The sequence below is a fragment of the Trichosurus vulpecula genome, chromosome 9 (assembly GCF_011100635.1).
Source record: "Trichosurus vulpecula isolate mTriVul1 chromosome 9, mTriVul1.pri, whole genome shotgun sequence".
In the NCBI taxonomy this organism is placed as follows: Eukaryota; Metazoa; Chordata; class Mammalia; order Diprotodontia; family Phalangeridae; genus Trichosurus; species Trichosurus vulpecula.
The window spans coordinates 44,024,426-44,051,106 of record NC_050581.1 but is presented as its reverse complement, the minus strand read 5'-3'; the positions used below and the strand labels follow the sequence as shown (position 1 = coordinate 44,051,106).

The 26,681-nt window shown below is 36.7% G+C and overlaps 1 protein-coding gene across 1 annotated transcript in view; it reads right to left on the bottom strand.

Moving 5' to 3' along the window:
• Positions 1–26,681, bottom strand: part of SNX29 (sorting nexin 29) — a 647,758-nt gene that overhangs the window by 344,146 nt on the left and 276,931 nt on the right. Inside the window, exon 15 of the mRNA XM_036738094.1 lies at positions 25,875–25,981. Within this exon, the coding sequence (XP_036593989.1) occupies positions 25,875–25,981 (107 nt within the window). The remainder of the gene's footprint in view (positions 1–25,874; positions 25,982–26,681) is intronic.

Genomic DNA, 26,681 nt, shown 5'->3' with positions numbered 1-26,681 from the left:
AAAAAATGTTAGCCCCGACAAGTCTGTCAGCAGCAAAACTGCAACAGTAAAATGCAAATATACTATACAAACAGTACAACTTCCAGTTAAATTTAAACATCCTACCAACTGGTAAAGGGCTACCTGTAAAGTGATTAGCACAGTACCTAAAATGTAGTACGTGCTATATAAATGCTAGCTATTATTATTATTACTATCTGAAGCATTCGATTCTGAGCCACAAATGAAATATCAGAATCGTATGCCAGACACAAAACGCTCAAACGTGCAAATGGAGCTGTGATCTCAATCATCAATCTGGAAGATCCTCAGCAATAGAGATCCCAGTCCATCCATGCCTGCCCAACATATGCAACTCTTGTCCATCATCTACCATAATTTCACCACAGAGGGTCTGGTCCACTCAAGGCCTTTCTCCTGACATCAAGGACCCCTGTGGAGTACTCTTGTCATACAGCTGTCATCCTCTGCTTCTGGCACTGAACTAGTTCAATCTTATCTATTTCCTTGATAACATCTTTAACTCTTCCTCTTTATTTCTTCCTTATTATGCGTTGTATGTTGCAGCCTGCTCATATTCACCATGTATTTTTCTCATGGCTCTTTGTGTGATATTCGTTTTTCACTTCTATAGATATTGTTGGGTTCCATGTCTTACAGCAACACTGGTAAAATGTTGGTATTAAAAAGATAAATCTATGTTTCCAAGAGAAGCTTAGGGTCTTTAAAGAAGTAATTTTGTCAAGAACTGTAATTTTGTCAATACAATCCAGCCTGCGCCCCTTCCCCTGTTCATTTTTGGGCCCAATTCATTGTCCATTTGAACTGTCTGACCTTGATAATGATCATTTAATATCATTTTTGTAACTCAAGGGCCAGAGCCTGAACCGATTAACCAGAGGAAGAGATTAAACTGATTAAACAAGCTTAAACAAACAACCTCTTTGCTCTCTGAGTAAGCTCAGAGGATGCCTCTTCCTATATCAACAAGGCCAGGGCTGACTTAAGAACATTTTTTTCCCCTATTAACCATTAAGGATGAGATCCTTAACCCAAAGAAACTATCTTGCTTAATATTTTATGGGCATGTACTATGTTATGGAATGTTAATGGTAAATTAAATGCAGAAACACTGGGTTGTCGTTTCAACTGATCCTAGTCAACTCTCTTATCTTATTGTATTTACTACCTATTCAATTAAGGAAAATCCTTTTCTTGTATCATGGTTAAACATACATGGAGATCATAAAATTGAGTAACACAAACATGCTGAATTGTGACTGTTCTAAAATATTTAAACCTTCTCATTCTTCTGTTCAGGCAGTCAGACTTTGGCACCATACATGTATGTATCTGTTAACTTTAAGGGAATAAATGAGTAATATAAAATTTCTATCACCTAGCTTGTTTGCCTTCTTTAACCAAACTTTCAGGTTGACAATATACATACTGATACCCACTGTACCTTGCCTCAACATCATGATCCTCTTCAAGTACAAAGGACGAACAACAACATACTAACATACAAGTTCTAAAGGTTATACATTCAAATGAATGCCTCAATATGGACAACAGATATTCTTTATCCACTTGGTCTTTTCTATATAGATAGTCATTAAGCTTACAATAAAATAAGCATTTTACATAGCACTTTAAGGTTTGCCAAACACTTTACAAATAGTCTCGTTTTATCCTTGCTACAACTTTAGGAGGAAGGTATTCTTATCATTCCCATTTTACAGATAAGGAAATTGAGGCAGACATAGATTGGATGACTTGCCAGGATCACGTGGTAAAATCTAAACTTGAGTCTTCCTGATTCCAAGTCTTGGGATATTAGCTTTGTTCTACCTAATATACAGGATAATTGTTTCAGTATAATATTCTTCTTTCTGAATACACTGACAAGGTTTCAAATGAAAGGCATTATTTCTCTGCCCTGTAGAACTGATAATAAATGGCCACCTTGTGTTTATAACTTTCTCTTTAAAGGAAGATTTATTTTCTTTTTAATACAATTTATAACTTCATTACATACCTCCAAGGGAAGTCTTATCTCATCATACACTCCTTCATTCATTCTACAGGGAATGTTTAAGAGATAACAAACTTCCCCTGTGGCAAAGTGCCACTTTCTCTGTTATTTTTCATCACAATGATATGTTTTCAAGCAAGATCCCCAAGCACTAAGTGTAAGAATTCTAAATATGTTTAGATACCAAATACAATCTCAACCTTAATTTTTAATGCCATACTTCATCATCTCTTTGCACATCACATTTTTCCCCCCAATCAGATGTCAAAATCAGCTGCTGTACTTTTCAGGCCTGCTAGCAAAAGCATGTCCTATATACTGATTCCATCTGAAATCCTCAATTCCCAAAAAAAGTTACACCTTCAACGACTCTGCCCCATTCCAAGAGTTCTCCATTTGCTTACTCCTTATCCATGGTCAAACATATAATGTTCTGATTGACTTATTTAAAAAGTCATTTTTAATATGGATAGCCATCTCAGCCCTGGCTACAGATGACTGGTCTGAAAATCACTAATGAAAATAGAGATGACTTAGGAAACTAAAATCTCCTGTAGCTCATGTTAATCAAGATGAGATTTATTTATAGCTTGGTGTGTCATAGCCCTAGGCACCAACTGGATCAAAGCTAAAAGCTCTGGGGATTGAAGCTGTCCAGATACCACAGTACTGTAACCAAAGGCACCATCCTGATCTCAGAGGGGACCAAGGCCCTAAGAATAATGGGTTTCCAACTTTAAACAGAACAAGATTCCCATTGGTTCCTAGCTCTGCTACTTACTGCCTATAATAACGTGGGGAAGCCACTTCCTCCTTCTAGCCCTCACTTTACTTGCCTGTTAAACATGAAGGTTGAACTAGATTACTTCTAAGGTCCCTTACACTTCTACATCTATGTCCCTATAACCTTAACCTTCCCTCTGAAACCTTGAAACCTGATCAACTCTAAGACTTGGGAACATACAAAAAGCAGCCCAGCTAAAGGCTAAATCTAAATCCAAGATCAAAAGTTCTTGCCCTAGAATGCTTGACCTTGTTGTTTAAATATTCTTATAACTGTATTTCAACATAATTGGTTTCATTTGTAATCCTGTGCATTTTATTGTATGCATTTCAAAATGTAATTCTGAGGAGTCTATAGGCTTCACCAGCCTGCTATATAGGTCTATCACACACACACACACACACACACACACACACATTAAAAACCTTGGGTCTAGATGAACTCAAATTTTCCGATGGTGAGTGGTGATTTAGGGGATGGGAGAAGTTCAAAAGGGAAAACTAACTCCTCAAATGGGGATCACTTCTCTACTTTTTTTCTTTCTGAAAAACAATGTTCAGGGCTCAGAAATTCTATTAAGTACAATTCAATTCAAATCAAAGTTTAATAAGAAATAAATAAAAAGGATAAATTGTCCAAATTACAAAAATGCTGGATAGATAATCATATCTTTAACCAGTTTTTCATTTGTTCAATTAAGTAATTTAATCAAGTAGAAAGAAGATATTCTAATTACCTATTTTACAGAGATAGACTTCTTTTAAAGTAGTCTCTGTGTTTGCCACTCATAAATTTTATCTGGCTCTAAGTAATCAAGAACTTATTTCCCCAAACACTTTTTCTAATATAAACCTACCCCAAAATCAAGTAAGATAGCACACAGAGAAAAAAAGAGGAGGACCAAGGACAGAGCCTTTGAAGCCACCCAGTTTTGGAGGGAGTATCCTAGATGAAGATCCAGCAAAGGAGACTGAGAATGAGTAGTCAGTCAGAAGAAGTGAGAAGATCATAGTATCACAAAAATCTAGAGAGCAAAGGGTATCTAAAAGAGGTTGATCCAAGTGGCAGATAAAGATTAAGAAAAGCCAATTAGATCACTGATAACTGCTTCTGGCTCTCCCCTACCCCTTCCCCTCCGCCTCTCTGTCTCTTTCTCCTGTCTCTGTCTTTCTGTCTGTCTGTCTCTCTCTCCTCCTCTCCCTCACACATACACACATGTACACCGTCTGCTTTTGACCGCTGACTTTCCCTTCACAATTCCCTTTTACACCCATGCCCTCAAATACCCCCATCTACACCATTTCTTGTTGCCTGTTTATACACCTCTTTCCCTATAGCCAGGCATTAATCTATCTGCAGCACTTACTTGGCCTTTTGCTTACATTAATCTGTGTGTGTGTGTGTACATGTATTTATATACATATGTGTAGGTATATTTGCATATATATCTATACATATATATTTAATTTGTCATATATATGTTCTACCTCTGCATCTATTTTACTGACAGCAAAGGAGACATCGCCCTCCTCTTTGCATTCCCAGTACCCAGCAGTCTCTGGCTCAGAGCAGGCAGTGCAATGGATACAACAAGGGGACTGGAGTCAGGAAAGCCTGAGTTCAAATCCAGTCACAGACTCTGATATGTGCTAGCAGTGTTACTCTAGGCAAGTCTCTTAAACCTCTGTTTGCCTCAGTTTCTTCATATGTAAAATAGGGATGATAATAACACCACCTACTTCTCAGGATTATTTGTGAGGATCGAATGAGATAAGTGTTAAGCATTTAGCACAGTACGCAGCATATAGTAAATATAGTATGCTATGGTAATATAGTAAATGCTATATGTTAGCTATTATTATCAGTTATTAAATACTGGTAGATAATAATACTTTATGCTTTGGAATACTTAAATGCTAACAGTACTCTACTATGAACATTTGATTTTCATAAGTTTTTTAGCTTAGTCTGGCAGATACTATTCTCCTCATTTTAAAGATAATGATTATGCTGTGAGCAACTTTGTATATAGGAGGAAATAGAACTAAGATAAGCTAAAAACATGATAGTTCAGAAATTCACAATACCTTCTGGGATCTTTTGCTATGAAAGATATGAGATTTTTCTCTTGACCTAACAAATACGCCACAATTTTTAAGCAACAGCATGGGAAGCAGACTGGATCTGGAGAGAGAAAACCTGAATTAAGATCTCAGCTTCACTACTTACTACTTATGTGACCTTGGGCATTTAACTTCAACCTCCTGAGTCTCAATTTTCTCATGTTTAAAATGAGAGAGTTGATTATAGCATTTCTAAGACACTTTCCTTCTTCTCTAAATCCTATGAACCTTTGGGAGCCTGCCAACCAAGAGAGAAAGTCAAGAAATACATTCTTATCTGTTTAAAAAAAAAAAAAAAAGAAAAAATTCCAAATATCAATCACCAACATAGCATTTTGAAAAATGGATCACTTGGTGAATAATCAAGTTCTTCCATTTATAAAGAAAGAGCTGATTCTCAGAGAGGAAGGGACTAGATAAAGCACTTGTTTTATGGGATTATCAATAACCCATTGTTTCTATGGCCTATCTACTGGGACATGGAAATAGCTTTGTTATATAAAACCTCTGTAATGATACGCTTGTAATGGGATTTTACCCAGAGTTTTCAAATATCATGAGGCTGCCAATATTCCATTTTAATTAGCCCCACTTTTATTTCCCTGTGTCATACTTACCCCATCTCATTCTAGGGCTCTTCATATCACTAAACTATAACAATACAAAATTACAGAATGTGATCCTGGGGACAAACACTAAGGATCGTCTATCCTAACTCTCTTAACACACATATATAAAATATTTTTAGACACTGTGGCAAAAAAGTTGTGATTTCCTCAGAGTCAAACTAGTAGCAGAACTAAAAATACAACTCAATACCTCTCTAATCCAACCCCTTGTCTTTTCTCCCCCTCCCCCCAAAAAAGCCAACATATCATGCAGAAAATTCAATGAAAGTTAATTATAAAAGAGAAGTAATAGATGTGAAATATCTCACTAAGTCCAATATTGGCTCTCATTAGGTTCACCTTGTTTTCTTTTGGGTCCTAAGCATCATATCACTGCTTAAGAATCAGTAATGGTTTCCTATAGTTTATTAGATAAGATTCCTCTGCTTACTATTCAAGGTCCTCCAAACTGGCCCTACTTTATGTGTTCAAACTTATATTTCACAACTGCTCCCCAATTTTGGATCCAGTGTTCATGTCAGATTAGCCTCTTATCACCTACCACCATTGCTTTACTCCCACATCCCATGTTTATTTCACCCTGTATCTTTGTTCATACTGTTTCCCACACCAGGTTGCACTCCCTTAAGGCCTTAAATCTTACATTTCCTTTAAAACCAAGTTTAATACATGCCCAAACTCCATGAAGCCATCCCAAAAGCACTCTGGTCTTTAACATACAATCTAGAATTAGATTAGTTATATTGTCTTTTGTTACTATCTAGCTGTTTCATTACCAACATAATTTATTCCTGTAAGAGAGTGTAGCCCTGTTAGAAAAGGGAATGCCTCTTTTACTCATATCTCTAAGAGGACCAAATACTGCTGATCACATAGTACGCACTTAATAAATACTATTTTCTTGGCTGGGTAGGATGAAAATTTCATAAACACTTGCAGAACTCATCATATGGTTGTCATGACAATATCACTCAACAGGAATGGTGAACAAAGTGCACTAGGTTAAGGTATACAATTGTCATGGCAAGCAAAGTGGGACTTTTTGCTCTTTTTTCTTTTGGAGTGCTTCTCAGCACTAAGGCAATGAAGTGCCTTTGACTGAGTCTTGCCTTTGTTTGAATGAAGAGTCTTGGATGGAATCAAGAGTCTTTGATGACCTGCTTAAGTCACAAGAAAGCCTAAGTTACATGATCACATGGTTGTAACACCCTCTGACCCTGAAGAAGTGTATATATACTCTGAAGTTAACATTTTGCTTTGGAGCTCATCACTGATATAGTATTCATGTGATTTTGCTAGACAAGGAGCCCCCAGGCTTTGAAAACCCAAATGTTGGTGGTTCTCTCTCTGGTAACTATATATGTATTGTTATAGACAGACAGAAGCCATGCCTGCTGATTTGTGTTATTTGCTCTGTTTATATAATTTCTGCTTGTAATTTCTGTTTGTGTTTTCTCTGAAGTTCAGGGTGCTGACTTTTTTCCCCTTAACTAAGTGAATGATATATGTATATTTAATTAAAGTGAGATTATAAACCCCTTAAAGTTGCTTTCCTTAGAAAAGCAGATCAAAGAACCTGTGCTAGCAGCCCTCCTCTGTGCTAGTGTTACTGGCCTTACAGTTCCACAACACCTGCAAGCAGCATTGTTGTTACAACAATCCAGAAGTTTGTCTGGTTGAAATGCAATGAGAAACATAGCTATTTATATCCCCAACTATGCCATTACTGCCACAATTAGAGTCCAGGGAAGTTTCCCTTGAATATAACTAAAAGGCTCATCAGTCAAGTTTGTCTCTTTGTTGTCAGGTTTGCCATAATTTTTTCTAAACTACTAGGCAAGCCAAAACATATTTCTATGCATATATACATTTGGTGTGTGCATGTCTATGGGGTGTGTGTGTGTATGATATGTGATTAGCACCCCAAAAATCAAATCAGTTCACAAGCACTCTAGCATTATCAGTTGGCCAGCAACATACAATCCTATAAAACTTTAAAGTTGCCTTCATTTTCAATCACAGGGAAATGTGATGGTAAAGAATATAAAATGCATATTCAAAAAAGATATTGCATTTATGTACAGCCAGCTCTAGACAAGACTCAAGGATTGTAATATTTTAATTTTCCATCTGAGTGTAGAGGTTTCACTATTTCAACACCTTTTAAAAGAAAGAGAGGGGAAAAACTCTAAACATATACTGGCTGGTGACTGGTTATCTCCTTGAGTATGCTTTGCTTAGAAAGAGTAACTAATTTACATGCATTAGAAAGGCAATCATGCTGTACTTTTGTATTCAATACATAAAGAGCCATAATTATGAATGATAATCATACATACATGTGAGATATAGTATGTATACACAAATAGTAATTGCATTTACATATACATACATATCATGGAATTTCAGAATAGAAAGGGATATTAAAGATATAACCTAACTCAGTCTCAGATAAGAAAAATGAATGCCAAAAAGATGCTGTCTTTCCTCTGATCATACAGCTACTTAAAGACAGAACAGAGTCTAAAACCCACATGTCTTCCACTGTACTATGTTGTTTCCCGTCCCTATTCCTTATAGTCATAAGATCTGATCTGAATATATACTTATATACTTCATGTTAAATCTAATCATTTAACTAAAATCTAATCAGGAAGCTAAAAGTTCTGAAATTATTTCTAAGTACCACACAGGTGGATCATAATTTACAAATACAAGGGTCCTGAGAGGTCACCTAATTTAATCTTTTCAATTTTACAGTCAAGTGACTTCCCTAAGGTCACACAGGTAATAAGAGCTGTATCAGAACTGGTCTGGCACAGCAAATCCTGGTCTTCTGTCTCCAGAGCCAGTCACACATCACATGGCCTCTCCAATGAAAAGCAATGTTTGTAATGATGACCAAGAGGTAATACAAGCCCCTGAAGTGACTTCTGAATCAAAAATAGAAAAAATATATAGTAAATAAGGTTTCGTGCTAATTTCATTCCACTATTTTTCTAATTTTTTAAAAATGGCAACCCATGAATGTTCCATAAAACAGAATACCTCAGTTTCCAACCATTCTGGATATATGTGTATTTTCTGCTTATACTTAAAAGCCTTTTCCCCATTTAATACGGAATAACTGAATCATATACTAATGTCTCATTATATATAAACAGACTTTTTGGTAACATTACAGAGTACAGCACTATTGCTCTATAAATAGTTTCCATCCGAGGGTATTTAACAAATATATTGGCTATTAATCTGCTCTCCCCTCCTTCTCCTTCCCTCTACAGAACACATTATTTCCTGCTGGGCTCATCTGTTTCATATCTCCTTAGTGCCAGGAACTCAGCAATAAGGGTCAGGATTTGAACTTTGAAAGCTCCAGAGCATAACAGTCTATCAATTATCTTATTAAGCCAAAAGTTTTCTCTGAGTTCTTGACACTAAGAAACAACAGCAATTGAAGTTATTACTGATAATAATTTATACATACACAGTACTTTATATACATTATCTCATTTGATCCCCATAATAACCACCCTGTGATAGATGGTAATGAAGATATCATTCCCATTTTACAAATAAGGAAACAGGTTCAGAGAGGATAAGTCATATGTCTGATAAGTGGCAAGGCAAGTTTTCAAATTCAAATCATTTGACTCCCAACCCAATATGTTTTTCACTATATTGCCAATGGAATTGTTCCCAACTCAGCCCCAGAACACTGACGACTATCTTAATATCCCAAGAAAAGTACCTAAAGGCTGAATACAATTCTATACTATGGGAATGACAGAAATCAGACAGGGAAGAGCCTTATGTTGATGAGAAAATGTTTAAGATTTTCATTTAAATTTCATTGAGTTTCTTTATATGCAAACATATAGAACTCTTGGAGAAAGACTGTAGTTTTTGTTTTAACTGATTATAGCATTAAAGAACCTTTCCCTTTCATCAGATCATATATTTCAATTTACATTATGCATCTTTCATCAATACCCTTTATCTTTCACATTCATAAAAATAGAGCACATGAAGATTTGTCACTGGAGCCAATGCCTCTCTTGTTCACCTTCCCTTTATTAAATCCAAATCGATATCCCAAAATTGAGTTGGCATGCTGTAGTAAGGGAATCATTCACTATTCAAGACAGCAAATACAGGTCTTTTTGCTTTGGACAAATTTTTTTTTAATTAACTACAAAACCCTCTTACAATAAACTCTAAGAAAATTTTTTTTCTGATTATTCTGTTACAGAAGAGTTATCTTCCTAAGAAGATAACCCAACTTAATTTGGCCTTCCCCCAGCCTTATCACATATGGAACGAAGGAAAGACTAAAGACCTATTTTTCTTTTCTTCCATTTTTCTTCTTTTTGAATTTTTCCCTCATTCATAACAACAGGCAAGAAATAAAAAGGAGGTCCAAAAGCCCACTGAAGAAAATACTGCCTTAAAAATTAGACTGGAGCAAGTGGAAGTAGTGACTTTATGAGAAAGTAAGATATTATAAAACAGAACCAAAGGAATGAAAAAGTGGAAGACAATGTGAAATATCTCACTGGAAAAACCACTGACCTGGAAAATAGATCCAGGAGAGATCATTTAAAAATTACTGGACTACCTGAAAGCCATGATCAAAAAAAGAGCCTAGATATCATCTTTCAAGAAATTATCAAGAAAAACTGACCTGATATTCTAGAGCCAGAGGGTAAAATAGAAATGGAAAGAATCCACCAATCACCTCCTCAAAAAGATCCCAAAAAGAAAACTCCTAAGAATATTATTACCAAATTCCAGTGCTCCCAGATCAAGGAGAAAATACTGCAAGCAGCCAGAAAGAAACACCTTGAGTATTGTGGAAACACAATCAGAATAACACAAGATCTACCAGCTTCTACATTAAGGGATCGAAGGCCTTGGAAAGAGATATCCCGGAGGTCAATGGAGTTAGGATTAAAAAAAAAAGAATCACCTATCCAGCAAAACTGAGTATCATGTTCCAAGGCAAAATATGGACTTTCAATAAAAGAGGACTTTCAAGCTTTCTCAATGAAAAGACCAGAGCTGAATAGACAACACAAGAATCAAGAGAAGCATGAAAAGGTAAACAAGAAAGAGAAATCACAAAGTTGAACTGTTTTGTTTACATTCCTACATGGAAAGATGATGTGTATAATTCATGAGACCTCAGTATTAGGGTAGCTGAAGCGAATATACATATACATATATACATATATATATGTATATATATATATATATATATATATATATACACATACACACACACACATATATAGACAGAGGGCACAGGGTGAGTTGAATATGAAAGGATGATATTTAAAAAAATAAAATCAAATTAAGGGATGGTAGAGGAATATATTGAGAGAGGGAGAAAGGGAGAGATAGAATGGGGTAAATTATCTCACATAAAAGTGGCAAGAAAAAGCAGTTCTGTAGGAAGGGAAGAGGGGGCAGGTGAGGGGGAATGAGTGAATCTTGCTGTCATTGGATTTGACCTGAGGACGGAACAACATACACACTCATTTGGGTATCTTACCCCACAGGAAAGGAGGAACAAGATAAAAAAAGGAGGGACGATAGAAGAGAGGGCAGATGAGGGGGGAGGTAATCAAAAACAAACACTTTTGAAAAGGGACAGGGTCAAGGGAGAAAATTGGATGAAGGGGGATAGGATAGGAAGGAGCAAAATATAGTTAGTCTTTCACAACATGAGTACTGCGGAAGGGTTTTGCATAATGATACACATGTAGACTATGTTGAATTGCTTGGAAGGGTGAGTGAAGAGGAAAGAGGGGAGAGAATTTGGAACTCAAAGTTTTAAAAGAAGATGTTCAAAAAATAAGTTTTTGCATGCAACTAGGAAATAAGATATACAGGCAATGGGACATAAACATCTATCTTGCCCTACAAGAAAGTAAGAGAAAAGGGGATGGGGGGGGGGGAGTGGGGTGACAGAAGGGAGGGCTGACTGGGGAATGGCGCAATCAGAATATATGCCATCTTGGAGTGGGGGTAGGGTAGAAATGGGGAGAAAATTTGTAATTCAAACTCTTGTGAAAATCAATGCTGAAAACTAAAAACATTAAATAAATAAATAATGATTTGAAAAAAAAAAAAAACCTTACACACACAAAAAACTATGTAAAAAAAAAACAGGCAAGAAATAAGCAACCAAGTAACCTAAGATAAAGGGCAAGGGTGGGAAGAGTGAGCAAGAATCAAGAGTGGAACCACAGTAAGTAAGAGAACAGAAAAATTGGGTTTATTTTTCTTCATAAAGAAGAAAATCTGTAATGATGGCTAACATTATTGTAGCATTTTAAAATTTTAAAGCATTTTACAAGATTATCTTATTTGGTCATCCCCATTGCCCTTTGAGGTAATTATGACAAATAGTGTTAACCCCATCTTATAAACAAGAGGAAACAGCAGCTCACCAACTGATACACAAATCATCCTGTTCAAACATCTAAAACTTCTTTATATGTATCAAAACTTACACTTAAGACCTTCTAATTACCTTAATTGCAGGAGGGAGTGGAACCTCATGCCTATATTCTCCCTCAGTTAAACATTTAATCGATAGGGGTGCTTTTGGGTGAAGTCGTTAGTCCCAAATTCTGAAGTATTCTCTTGTGACAGGGGGAGATTCAAGTGCTGTCTTTTTAGAATACTTTCCCCAGTGTGTTGTATTAAAGAGACTCAGAAAAGATAATCATAAAAGATAATATCAAATACAGGATAAAATAGGATAATCTTTGAGGATCAAAGTAGAAAATGTTTTTAGAGTATTTTATCAATGTTAAGGTACTTTTAAAATGTTGACTTTTATTATAATGGATAGCAAATTTTCTATCATGGATAGAGTATGGATGATATAGTAATAAAATTATCAATATGATTTCACTAATGACCTTTGACGGCTACATTAATGCTGGCAGAAGTTTGGTCAGCCCACAAAGACAGCTTAAGTACTTTTAGAAAATTAAATATCTGGGGGAAATTATTTTGATGATATTTCTTTTAAAATACATTCACACTCGAAATAGACTGTACAAAACCTTTAAAAATATCTCTCATAGTTAACAGTTCCAAGATATCATCACACACTAACGTAAACAACAATAAACTTAAAATGATAGTCGAATATGAAAAAATTGTAGAAATCATGCTGCTTTTAACAGTTGAGCCTGTTTTGTTTTTAACTATGCTACTTCTCTATACAACCTACCTATAATCTAAATATTAAAGAAAAAATGTTAAATTTTGATCTATTAATATTGTCAATTCTAACAGCTAAGTTATTGATGTATAAGTTCATTGGTTTATTGTCTCTGTTAGAATTATTCATACTATGCTTCTAAGTAAATATTGAATTCTATCATCTTTGACCAATATCTATACCCTGAGGTCAAGATATCTTAACATTTACTTTCAAAGGAAGTCAATATTTTACCTGCTTAACAAGTGTCCTAAGTGCTATAGAAAGGTTATGCCTTTGGTAGTGGTGACCAATAACAGAAATGTCGAAGCCAAGAAGAAAATCTTATGTTCAAGCCAGCATATAGGACATTTATGTATGTAAAACTGCTTGAGCTCTGAAAAATGTTGAAAGCATGCAAGGGCAAATTTCAGTAGGAGTGGCAACAGTAACAGCAGCAGATTAAGGCATTTGGGAAACAATTCACATCAGAAAGCAATGAGCAACAAAAATCTCTAAAGGCTGCTGGTGGGAGCTAGTATAGCTAGATCTAGGAAGCACAACTATGGATGGTAGACAAGGGAAAAACAAATGTCTAAGATGATGAAGAAAGAAATTATAAGAGTCAGAGAAAGCAGTGAGGAAAAGGCCAAGGATAAAACTTTTACTTGGCAATGTTCTTGGTTTTCTGGTTGGCTTTTCTGTCAGGAAAGAAAGGGGAGATTCATTATGAATGGGCAAACACTAAAATTAAAAATTCTTTAGTCTTCTCCTATGTCTTGATATGGTTCAAAACTTGAGCAATAGATCAGGAATCAAAAAAACCTGAGTTTGAATATACAGGTTCTGCTACCTACCCTTTGGGTGACCTTGGCCAAGAAAATCAAACTTTTCACCTCTCTGGGTCCCAGTTTCCTCATCAGTAAAATGAGGATTGGACTAGATTACCTCTAAATCTACTGCTATCTATAAACGTTATGAAGTAACAAATGCCAATTTGATTTGTTTGGTTTTTATGAACTTTCAACCAAACTGACCACAACGCTTTGCTTCAAAATTTATACCAACAAGGAAATTCATACTTTAGACACTGTAAAAACTAGCTAGCAAGTCATTTACCATTAAATTGATTATCTTCTCTATGCCCCTGAGCCAAAGAGAAAGGAGGAAATACATTTTTCCCATTAGTTTTAAAAGTCTTTACCACTGAATGCAGAAAAGATATCTCAAGAAGACAAAAGGGTATTATTTTAGCATTTAAATCCAGTTTTCTCCACAAAAAGAAAATAATTTCTACAAATAATATAGAAAAAAAACTGTGGTCTTACTGTATAACACATTTCACTTACGGAAGAGCTGAATTTAAAAGAGTCATTTTCAGTAGCATTAATCTAAGTCTTCTGGAGATGAAAGATTTGGATGTAAAAAATAGTCTGTGTGGGGGAAAAACCTGAAAGTTTTTGTAGGGCTTCCTTGCCTTATATTAACTTGTATTATTAAAATTTGAATTTTAAGCTTTCTACAGGCAACTTCACCATGCACCACCAACTTAAGATAGTCTCAGGTGAACAGATACCATTTCTCAACCGGAGCAGGGCAAAAAGTTACTTGTATTAAGTGGGGATGTTTGTGAATTAGGACTTTTTAAAGGTTTTATTTAAAAAATACTTTTTAAAAGTACTTGTCACAATAAGTGAAAGGCTGACAGTTTGCCCTAGCAGAGCTTGGTATTCATGTACTGGAAATGGAAGGTGTGAGTCATAGTGAGTAGGCCTGAGGAAATGGGGTATATTCAGCCTTTTGCTTCACCGGATCTTGAGTTGATTTTTACCTTCATCAACAGAAGCCACTGAGAGCAAGAAAGCTGATGGAGAGAAACCAGTCACAGAGGAAGTTACAAAGGGTTGTTTTTCGAACAACAAAACCAAGGAAGACAGGGAAAAGTTGGCAAAAGAAAGTTCTCAAGTTAGTGGGAAGAGTCAGAATTAAAGATTCAATTACCCTTTCTCAGAAAGTCTACAATAAATAGAAAGAAGGTCCCATAGTCCTAGAATACATTTGACAAGGGGGTTGAAGGTACAGTGGGGGAAACAAAGCTTCAATTGTAATTCAGGTGCTGTAAACACAAGTCATATTACTCAAAGTCCACCATTGTATATGGTAGGAAAAGAACCAGGGAGAGAGTCCAGGAGAGAACTAAATGGCTTTCATTTTAGGCTTTGTTATCTGCTCTCACAGGGCAGCCCCCGGATCACAGTCTTTCTCTTCCTTCGTTGTTTGGTCTTTTTATTTACCTGTTAGATGTGGACACGATCAGACAGCCCACCTGACAAGTAATCATCACGTGCAGGGTCTCTCGAAAAACTAAATGGCTCAGAAGTAACTAAGAAGGGGGGAACTCAATGCTCAAGCACACTGCCCAAATGGAAAAAGCAAGGCTGAATTTATTCTTTTTACATAATTATTTAGCAGGAATTTAACAGTAAAATAATATAATTGATTTATTAAATTTACACTGAAACAAATGAGACTACAATCTCAGTAAAGCTGTCCAAAGTTCCAAATTCTGGCACATGTAATACTTTAGAAGATGAATAATTTCAGTTCAAAGAAAACCTCAAATTTACCTCTGCTGAAAATGCCAGTGAATACATATTCCTAAATAAGCATATCTTCTGAATTAGACCACAGAACAGTCAAAGACTACCTAAAGACAATAACCAGATCTAGGCAATCACAAATTTAGGCAAAACAATGCTTCATAATAAATAACTTATTACATAATAAATAATTAAGTAAAATGATGCTTCAGGGGCAATCAGGGCTGAGCTATAAAGCCCTATCATAATATTACAAGAAGAGAATAGTAATAAAAGCTGACATTTCTGTAGTTCCTACTGCATAACATTTCCACTCTATGTTAATTCTACAATGATGCACTTGCATGAGTTCTGAAAGAAAGAAGACGCTCTCACAACTTCCTCATCACCAATGGAGTGAAGCAGGCTACATGCTAGCTCCCTTGCTTTTTTCGCATGATGTTTGCAGCAGTGTTGTCTGATGCCTTCGATGAGGATAAAAATGGCATCCACGTCAGCTACTGCACTGAGATTTGCTCTGTGAAGCTTGGATTCAGTCAAAGGGCTGTGCTTGAGGACCTAGAAGGCAACATGTGGCCTCCAGGATGCAGGATCCCCACTCCTGGCCAAGACTAAAGTTGAGGGAGAGTTAGTGCACAACTTTTTAACTACAAATGATTGGACTGAGATGTAACAAAGTATAGATCAATTCTCTGTTGCTTATGCTAATTTTGACCTAACACAAGAAAACAGAGAATCTCTACTACCCAGCACCACAATATCCATACTTGGAGATATCAGTTACAGCAAATGGAGAGCTTCTGAATACAATGGATAAGTTCACTTACCTCGGCAGTATACTTTTTAGGGATGTACACATAGATGACGAAGTTGATGCCAGAGCTAGCTCAGTGTTTGTGAGGCTCCAAAGGAAAATGTGGGAGAGAAATATTAGACTGACTACCAAACTGAAGGTCTATAGAGCCACTGTGCTGACCTCCTTGTTGTATGACTATGAAACCTGAACAGTATATCAGCACTACACTAGGAAACTGAATCGCTTCCATTTGAATTGTCTTAGGAAGATTCTAAAGATCACCCAGCAAGATAAGATATCAAACACTGAGGTCCTTTTTAGAGCTAAACTGCCAAACATTCAAACCCTACTGCAGAGAACAGTCAAATGTATGTTTGCCTAAAAGACTACTTTATGGAGACCTCGTATAAGGCAAACACTCATATGAAGGTCAGAAGAAGCAATACAAGGACACTCTCAAGGTCTCTCTGAAGAACTTTGGGATCAATTGTGAGACAGGGGAAACACTGGCATAGGACCACTTAGCATGGCATCACCACATCAAAGAAGGTGCTGTGCTCTATGAAAGAAGCAGAATTGCAGTAGCTCGAAGAAACATCTCACAGATGCACAAATTTAGAGACATCTCCACTCAAAATGTTCACATGGACTATTTGTGCCCAACTTGTGGCAGAGCCTTCCAAGTTCACATTAATCTGATTAGCCACAGATAGATATACTGTATCTTGACTCCAACATAATGTCATTTTGGTCCTCTTTGAGAATATAGGACAACAACCAACCAACTATATGTCCAGCACTATGCTAAGTGTTTTTTACAAATATTATCTCATTTGATATATTGAGACTATAATATTACAAGGTGCTTAGACTTAAGTCTTGGGCTGCTAAGATTATATACAATTAAGTTAGGCTGCTTGGACATGTCAATGAACCCCAGGAGTGCCAATTAGTAAATAAGCATTTATTAAGTGCCTACTATGTACTGGCACTATGCTAAGTGCTAAGGATATAAAAAGAGGCAAACAGCGGTCCAAACAAGTCATGTACGGGATAAATGGGAAATAATTAACAGATGAAAGGCACTAGAATTGAGAGGGGTTGGAACAGGTTTCCTGTAGAAGATGTGATTTTAGTTGGGACGTGAAGCAACCCAGGGAAGCCAGGAGTTAAAGATGAGGAGGGAGAATATTCCAGGCTTAGCAGGGACAGCCAGTAAAAATACCCAGAGTCTAAAGATGAAGTGCCTTGTTGAAGGAACAACAAAGAGGCCAGTGTCAATGGATTGAAGACTTGGTAGAGGGCAGTCAAGGTGTAAAAAGTCTTGAAAGGTGGGGATGGTTGGGGGGAGAGGGTGTGGGGAAAGGGAGATAGGTTATGAAAGGCTTTAAATGCCAAACAGAGGACTTTGTATTTGATCCTGGAAGTGATTGGGAGTTGCTGGATTTTATCAAGCAGGACGATGACTTCATTGGATCTGCACTTTAGAAAAATCACTTTGGCAACTAAATGAAGAATGGATTTGAATGAGAAAGACTTGAGGCAGGCAGACCCACCAGCAGACTTCTGCAATAGTCCAAGTATAAAGTAATCAGGGCCTGCACCAGGGTGGCACCAGTGTCAGAAGAAAGAAGGGGGCATATTTGAGTAACGTGGAAACATTAGTAAGCACAGTAATTCATCAGAAGGACCACTGTAAGTCAGAGGAAGTTAGGGAGAGAGGGTAGGAGGACACAAATTAACTGTCTAGATAATAAGAAGCAGAGTTATAGTGGAATGAGACCTGGATCTGGAGATCAAAGACTCTCTGAGTTCAAATCCCTACTCTGATAATCACCACTTGTGTGACCCTTTAGGCAAATCACTTAACCCTTTGAGACTCATTTTCTTCATTAGTAAAATGAAGGTTTTAGACTAGATGGTCTGTAACATCCCTCCTAGGCTATAAGATGAATGTTCTGCAAAAGAATTGGAAGGAATGGCTAATTCCTTCCTGATCATGGATTCCCTAACCGAGGCCTGCACAAAACACAGTCTGCGGGCCACTTGCAGCCTGCCAAAGGATTTTGGGCAGCCCGTGAAAAATGTAGAGGATGTAAAAGAAAGTAAAGATGCAACCAGTGCTTTGTCCATGGCCTACTTAACCTGCCTTCCACTAGTCATTATTGGGCCTGTCATGTAACTTGGCAGGTGGGTTGCCACTGCGCATACTCTCCTGTTTTCACTTGACCCACAGCACCCAACCATCATCAGTCTGTCTCTAGTGACTAGACCAGACCTGCGTAACTTGACAGTAGGTAGGAGCCAAAATTAAAATAGGCTAAGCTTCTTCAGGCCACAGATATGTTATGCTAGAGACAGACTGACAATAGTTGCCGCGAGTCACGTGACAAACAGGAGAGTTCACAGTGGCAACCCTACATTTTTCGTGGGCCACCTGAAATTCTTTGGTGGGACACAAGTGGTCCACAGGCTGTATGTTATACAGGTCTGGACTAGACTATCTGCGGTCCGAAGAAGTTTTATCCTACGTCTGCCCTAATCTATAGTTTAAGATTTAGCTAAAGAGGACAACTCTCAGATGACACTGTCTTTTAAAAGGAAGGAAAGAAACCTAATGTCCACAACTGAAGATGGTACAATATACCTTTCAGAAAAATAGAACAACACAAAGGAAAAATACAAATACTGAATCATACCTCACCTGAAAATCTCTTATAGACAAAGTGAATCTATTTAATAAATTTGAACAATTATTTGAATTCCTAAAAGTAAACACAATGCTCTGTGTGGAGATCTCTCAATTCTTACTCCTCCCCCAAAGATGCCTTCTATCTAGGTTCACACTTCAGAGAACAGTGAGACCACTCAGAAAGGCCTCAATACTTTTCCATCTCCAGGGAACTGCAATCCCAGAGTCAAGCTTAAACCAAAGGCACTCAAAGAAATAGGCTATACTAAATCAGGTACATTTGTATACCAGAACTTAGTGTTTGTTCTTCCATATCTCATTTTCCTTTTGTTATCTAGTGTGTATTCTTTTATCTTGTGAAAAATAACCAAGTTCAATTAGGAATTTTTGTTGTATGTGTGTGTTTTTAATAAGTTTAAAATGCTCTTAAAATCAATGAGTTATAGTACAATATGTAGAGAGGGAAGATAACTGATTCAAGTGGAACCTATGGATTCAGGCACCAAATACCCCTGACCCTCCGTCCTTCAAGAGACTGAATAACCAATGAGTTTATTGAACTATATTAAAAGTTTTAAAATGAACTCATTTTTTTATTTTGTTTTCTACTATAGAAGCCACTATGTGGAACAAATAAATTGTTGCCTATTTCTTGTAATGCTATTAAAAATATAGGCATGACTTCATAATTTAATAGTTTCTAGAAAATATTCATAGCTCTAATATGTCTTTGTGATATTAACAGCTAAAGTAAAAGAACAAAGACTCAAAAGGTATACTATTGGTAGTGTTCTGACACCTGGGAATTGGATTAAGATTGGAATTTGGCAGTGGATGGTGGCAAAGATTACACTTCATTACAGGGGGCTTGATAATGTTTTATTTGTGATAATGCATATTGCCAAGGCAAATATCCTAAAACCTTCAATATTCGATTAATTGATGGAATAAACATTTAAGAACCCATGTGTCAGGCACTGTGCTGAGTGATGGGAGATACAAAGGCAAAAGACAGCCTTGCCCCAGAGGTAGTTTCTAATAATTATTTTCCAATAATTTTCAAACTAATTTCACATACAAAAGAATCAAACTATTAAAACCACAGGTCCACACACCTAAGCATCATATATGGAGGGGCATTTCTAAAATAGCAGGCACACGTAAGGATACAGAATTATAGAAAGGCCAGGGAGAGTCCTTAGAAATAATATAGTCCAATTTCTTCATCTTATAGATGGAGAAACAGAGGGCCAGGGAAATTAAATGACCTAAGGTCACACACTAGGTTGATGACAGGTGCAAAATTTGAACCAGGTCTCTGTCTCTCAGGCCAGTTTTCTTTCCATTATATCATAGTTCTCCATAATTTTACAATATATAACCTAATTTATTTACTAAGCTATGTACTTTTAAAAACCATTCCAGCTTAAATCTTTATTAGCATTAGCTCTTAAAACTGACAAGCAAAACATTTTTTAAATGTTATTTTAAATTTTTAAAGTCAACAGTCTCCCTTAGCTACTAAACTTCGTGATGAACAAATTTTTTTCTGAACAATTCAGAAATAGCTGTTTAGGATTTAGAAAGTGACTTAATGTTCATATATCAGAGAGACAAACAGACATACAGAGAGAAGACAAACATTTTTCTTCCTTACATATTTTAACATGTCATCTATAGTAGCATGTTGAAGCTTAAAGGTATATAGACACTGCTGAGTGAGAAATACACAAATTACAGTTGTATAGTAGAGAATACTTAGGTATAAAAAAATAACAAGCATTGTCTAGCCTGAGGAACAAATGAATAATAAATTCTGAAGTTAGATCTCAAAGTTTTCCAGATGCAATAAAGTAGAGGTCTTCTATCATCTTGATATTTGCTTGAAATAATCATTCATTGGCTGCATCTCATAGGCTACTTCTACATCACCACTGCACAAAGTTCTTTGCTATGCTAAAAATTCTTAATTTGCTTTGCCAATAATTTCATGTTTTCCTAGGCAGAAGTAGTGACAAAGGGACCAGATTCTAACTACTAAAGAATACAAGTTACCATAGTGGATATGATGGGAACTTTGGAAGAAAGTGACCATGTAACATTATAAATCATGAAAAATAATGAGGGAAAATGGCTGGAATTAGCTGACAAGTACTCTACATTTTGGGAAGGGAAGATTTCAAAGCACTGGATAAAGGATGGGTAGGAACCCATAGCCCAAAATACTACTTGGAAAAGTTGGCTTAAAAGAAATTTAAGGCTATTAAAAATGAAATTCTGACAACACAAATTATTTTTGATGTTTATTTTGCAAATTAATCTGAAGATTTTTTTGAAGAAGAAGAAAAAGGAGTTACCTAAAGAAGCCAATGTTACCAGAGCAGAATTCATTGACAAACTAAGACTTAAAAGCTTTGCAGAAAAAAATGAAAGCCAGGATTGAAAAGGGGAGGAAAAAATAAAATAAAAGAACTACAATCTAAGGGGGTGCCTTGGATTGGGGAATGGTTGAACAAATTGTGGTATAATGGAAAACAGTTGTGTCATAAGAAATAGCAAGAAACAATTTCAGAAAATCCTAGTAGTATAAACTGATGCACAGTTAAGTGAGCAGAACCAGGAAAACAAATTATAAAAAGAAAGCAACACTGAAACAATTTTGAAAGATTTAAGAACTCTGATCACTGCAATGAGCAATCGTGTTGCCAGAGGACCTATGGCGAAGTATGTTATCAAACTCCTTACAGAGAGATCACACAAATAAGATGCAGAAAATGACATACATTTTTGTAGCAGGACCATTATACGGATTTGTTTTGTTTGACTATGTTTGCTTGTTACAAGACTGAGCTGTGTGCTCTGCAAGGAATGAGTTTTGAGAAGCAAAACACACCTGTGTGGCTCTGATGCTAGGAGCAGAGGAGTGACTCAGGCCTAGCTTCCAGTCCAGCATGAAAGCCTGGCATGGAATAACCAGAATAGCAATTTGAGACCACAGGAAAACCTCAGGTTCAGTCCCTCTAATCTGCACTCCCAGTGGGCTAATAATGGTTGAGTCCAGCAGCAGTCTACTGAAACCCAGGTCAAGAACTTGAAAAGTTCAGACCAGGAGGTAAAACAAAGCTTCCCGTTGGTTCACATCATTCTGAAAGCACTGAAAGCTTGCAGGATTCCCAGCCTGAACCGTGAAAGCAGTAGAAGGATGTAAGAGGACACATGATCAGGACAGACATCTCCCCACACCCCAGAAGTACATGGAGCCTATCACTAACAAAAGTCCAAAGTCAAAAAGTAAACTGGAAGCATGAACACATAAAAAAAGAATCCAATCATAAAAAGCTATTGTGGCGACAGGGAAACTCAAATATAAAAATAAAAAAGACGAGAATGACTAAAAACAATCTATTAAGCAAAGCCCCAAAGAAAAACTGCAGCTGGTACACAAGTCCAACAAAAATTCCTCGAAGAGTTAACATAGGAGTTTGTTTTGGGCTTTTTTTTTCTTTTTAAAGCTAAAAGAAATTATTTTAAAAACCAAATCAGAGCAATAGAGAAAAAACCAGGAACAGAAGCAAGAATTAAGGAAGAAAGATATGAAAAGAGAACTAACAGGTTGGAAAAAGAAGTACGAAACTTGACTGAGCAAGAAAAGGCTGGATAATTCCTCAGGTATGGCCTAGAGAAGAATCTTGATTCTGGGAGGAGCTGATTCAGGCACCCTATGAAGTTTCTTCTAACTCTGATTCAAGGAGTAAAAGTCAATAAGGAATATGCCCCTACTTAAGAGAGATCCACATTTCTTTCTCTCCAATTTCTCTCGTATACACCTCCTTGCCTCACCCAACACAGTCACCACTCTGGGTGCAGACTCTCACAGCTCTGAGTGGTATTTAAAACTCTTCACAACCTGCCCCCCTCCTATTTTTCCGGTCTTCTTTCATAGTGCTCCCCTCTACACACTCTCTATGATAAAGCCATATTGACCTGCTTGCTGTTTCTAACACACAATGCCCCTCCTATGCCTTTGCCCTGGCAGTTCCCCATTCCTAGAATGTTCTCTCTGCCAACCTCTGACTATTAGAATCCCAGGCTTTCGTTAAGGCTCAACTCACAAGCCACTTTCTCCAGGAGCCCTGTCCTGCCTTCTTCCCTGTCTTGCTGCTGCTAATGCCAATCCCTCTAAAGTTACCTTCTATCTGCTCTGTATTTATCTTACATTTTGGTTTATACGTATTGCCTCTCCTATTAGAATGTAAGCTCTTTGAAGGCAGAAACTATTTTTGCTTTTCCTTTATATCCTCAGTCCTTAGTACAGAGCCTTGGCAGGGAAGAGTAAGCATATAATAAGTGCTCATTGATTGACTCCATTTACTTACCCTAACTCCATTACCATGCTCTGACTTTCTTATATCCTGCTTCCTCATGAACCCTGCATCTGGTCTTTACACTGACTCTTCCCCCTTTTGGGAGGGCATTCTATTTGATTAGCAGCAAAAAATTTATCACGATAATTTTCACCGATGCTGAATACACTACCCACTACTGACCAATTCAATCATCTCACTTCCTACATTTAACCATTTTATACATTCCCCAAGTATGCCTTAAGAGCCAAGCTCCACCCAGAGGAGACAGTGATTCTTATGTTCTATCCTATATTCCCTTTTCTATCATGACAAGGTAACCCTTCCTGGGAGCACAGAAGTGGCTTTGATAGAAGCCACTTTCTGCCTCAAAGAGGAAAGCAATTATGAAAAGGGCCCAAAATAGTTCAAGCCTGAAAAGCTGAATCCCAGCCACTGTAATTATAAGTATTTTTATCTATCTCCCAAAAAAGAGAACTAGATCATTTTCCAAGTGTCTCTCTGGGGGCATTCATCTATTCTTTCTCAAGAAATTCAGATTCCTTGTCCAGACACACCACCAAAAATAAGGCCTTTAACAGCATTGGTATCCCTACAACATACCAGCATTCACCATGGGGCACTATCCCATAGCACAAACCAAAACCATGTCTCCTATAAAAGTCGAGAAGGAATCTCAAGCAAGAAAGGGAAAATGCCAGAAGCCAGTAAATTCCTAATATACATCTGTAGCCTAAGGTGTATGGCCTACTGATCTGCCACGCTATCTATTTGATTACCAATTCTAGTCCCAAAGCAGTTTTTTTCCCTCTACATAAGTATCTGCAAAAATGCTGCACATTCAAATACATTTTACCTGACTACTGATTTACACAAAAGCAAAAACAGATATGAAAACACAGCTATGGAGAGATAATAGCCAGCTCCTTTCACCTGTACTAGAAAGTTACATCATGCATCATATAAAACCATATCTAAAGGCTAGAAAACCTCAGTATAATTGCAAAACTGTATTATTTTTCCCATTTATTGGCTCACCTATGCAAATATTTCAAAGCCATAGTGTTGGCCTCATTATTTTTTTAATAACAATTGCTGTAAATATAGAAAAAGAATAATCCCTTAGCAGAAGTGGCCTAAACCTAATATATCTTGCATAAATGTGGTGCCAAGGTGAAGAATGAATGCTGCTGTTCTGGTGGGGGCAAGGGACAATTGGCAAGCTGCACAGAGACAGAACCACCTAGTGAAAAATTTTCACCACATAGTTCTGCAAATTAAATATTAATTTAAGCTAACATAGTCCTCTTTTAAAATGCATAATAGTACTGAAAATAAAATAATTATTTATGAAAGGCCTTAGGGTTACCAAGTAGCATAAATACATCATCTCTCATACATGCCTCATAGCATCATTATGCCCATATAATAGATGAACTTAATGAGGCTCTAAGGAATCAAGGGCCTTGCTAAAGGTTATAATGACAAGTGGTTGAGCTGGAACAGAGCCCAAATCTCCTAACTACAATTTCAGTGCTCTCCGTGCCATGCAATATCTCCTACCAAAGACTCCCTAGAAGGGTTGCAATCATTTCCACCTTAGTGTCAAAAGCTGCCACCTAGGAGGCAGTCAATGCTTGGATGGAATCAGATGATCTCACGGTCTACCAAGGAAGACAAAGATACAGGAGGTTTGCCTCCCTGCAAACCCCTAAACACACACATAAAAACAACGGAGGTACAGGATTTTGTGTCTTCTGGTAGGACTGATGAGTGGATAGCAAGTAATTACTGCCTTGACATAAGAGCTGGTCTACCTTCTATTGCCTGTTCCATGATTACCAGACACTCGGTTTCTTGCTGCCCCCAACCTTGCTTCTAATTACCTTTGCCATCTCTTCTAATCTCTGTCACTTTTTTTCTCTTCTCTTCTCTTTTTTCTCTTCGACCTTTACTTCTCTCTTCACTCCATCTTTATTTCTCTCTGGTTTCTTCTCCCACGTTTCTTGGTTTTTGTGCAAAAAAGGTGACCTTTTGTTAATGCTAACCAACCAAAGCACTCTTCCTTCTGATCAGCAAAGCAACTACCCAAAGTGTATTATTAGGCATAATCTTCAAGACTTTGGATCTTTTTCCACAGCAGTTTTCATTGTTGCTTGTCAGCAAAGCAGCAACTCACAGCCCCAGGGCATCAAAGATGGCTATGGCTTTGCTTTTTCTTTCCCCCATGGGGGAAAACGGGATGTATCTCTGGGCTCATAGCTGAGATTTCCAAAGACTAGACTTAAATTCATAAAAGTTTGAGTGTATTTAAATTCAGGTATTTTGAGTAGAGATTCTTCATATATCTTATTTCCCCCACCCAGATTGAGGTTGATCATAGACAAGTTATTTAAATGTTTAGGGTTATTTTAACAGCCACATCATTTAAAATCTAATGTTTACAATGCTTTTGCCTTTCTAATACATAGAGAACTTAATCAAAACTTTGCATGTGTTTAAACAGCTTGTTTCAATCAACCCATTAATAAAACTACACAAGACAGCAATAAAAAGTACATTAAAACAACAATAAAAAGTACAGGCATAAGCACCTTTGGGCTTGAGACTCTCAGACCTCCAACATTCTTACCTCTATGAGCTTTCTTTCATAGGAGCTTGCTAGTTCCTCACTGACTTCTACAGGCTTTTGCTCAGGGACCGTAACTTCTCCATCAATGTTCCAAAGGTTTGGCACAACTTTAAAAAAAGAAAGACACTACGTGAATATTTTAATAGTACTAGGAAATTATACTCTCAGTAAAACATTCCATCTCATTCAAACTGCTTCTCCAGAGAAAGTGTTCTTTTTAAAAATCACAATTGCTAATTACTATAACAGCAAATTTTTCACACAAGTACAATACTGTGAATGACAAGCTGTAAAAAATATTATAAGTGTTGTCATGAGGACAAACGCAAGAACCCTGGGGATAATCTTTACACCACTTGCTTTTTCTAGTGCAAAATATATGTAAATTCACTTTTATCCTTTAATCTCATGAATGTTCCCATTCCTTAATCAAAAAAGTTACCCATTGATGGAATTACTACATACACACATCATGTGGCCTGATAAGGAAAAAGAAGAGAGGGGGTATACAGAACAGAAAGGGGAAGGAAGATAGATTTTATACAGAGATTACTTAGAAATGGCTTTAAACCATAAACATCTCAAAATTAAAACTGCTAGAATTACAGTTTTCAAAATAAAAACAAAAAATACAATAAAAATAATCAATTTCAGCTTTTTAATCAAATTTTCCTAAGTTGTCATTAGAAAATAGCTTCCACTTTAAAAGAAACTATCAATAATAAAGTATGTGCAAATAGTGTCCCTTATAGTTTTAAAACAAATTTAATATGCTTCATCTCATCTTATCCTCACAGTTACCCTACT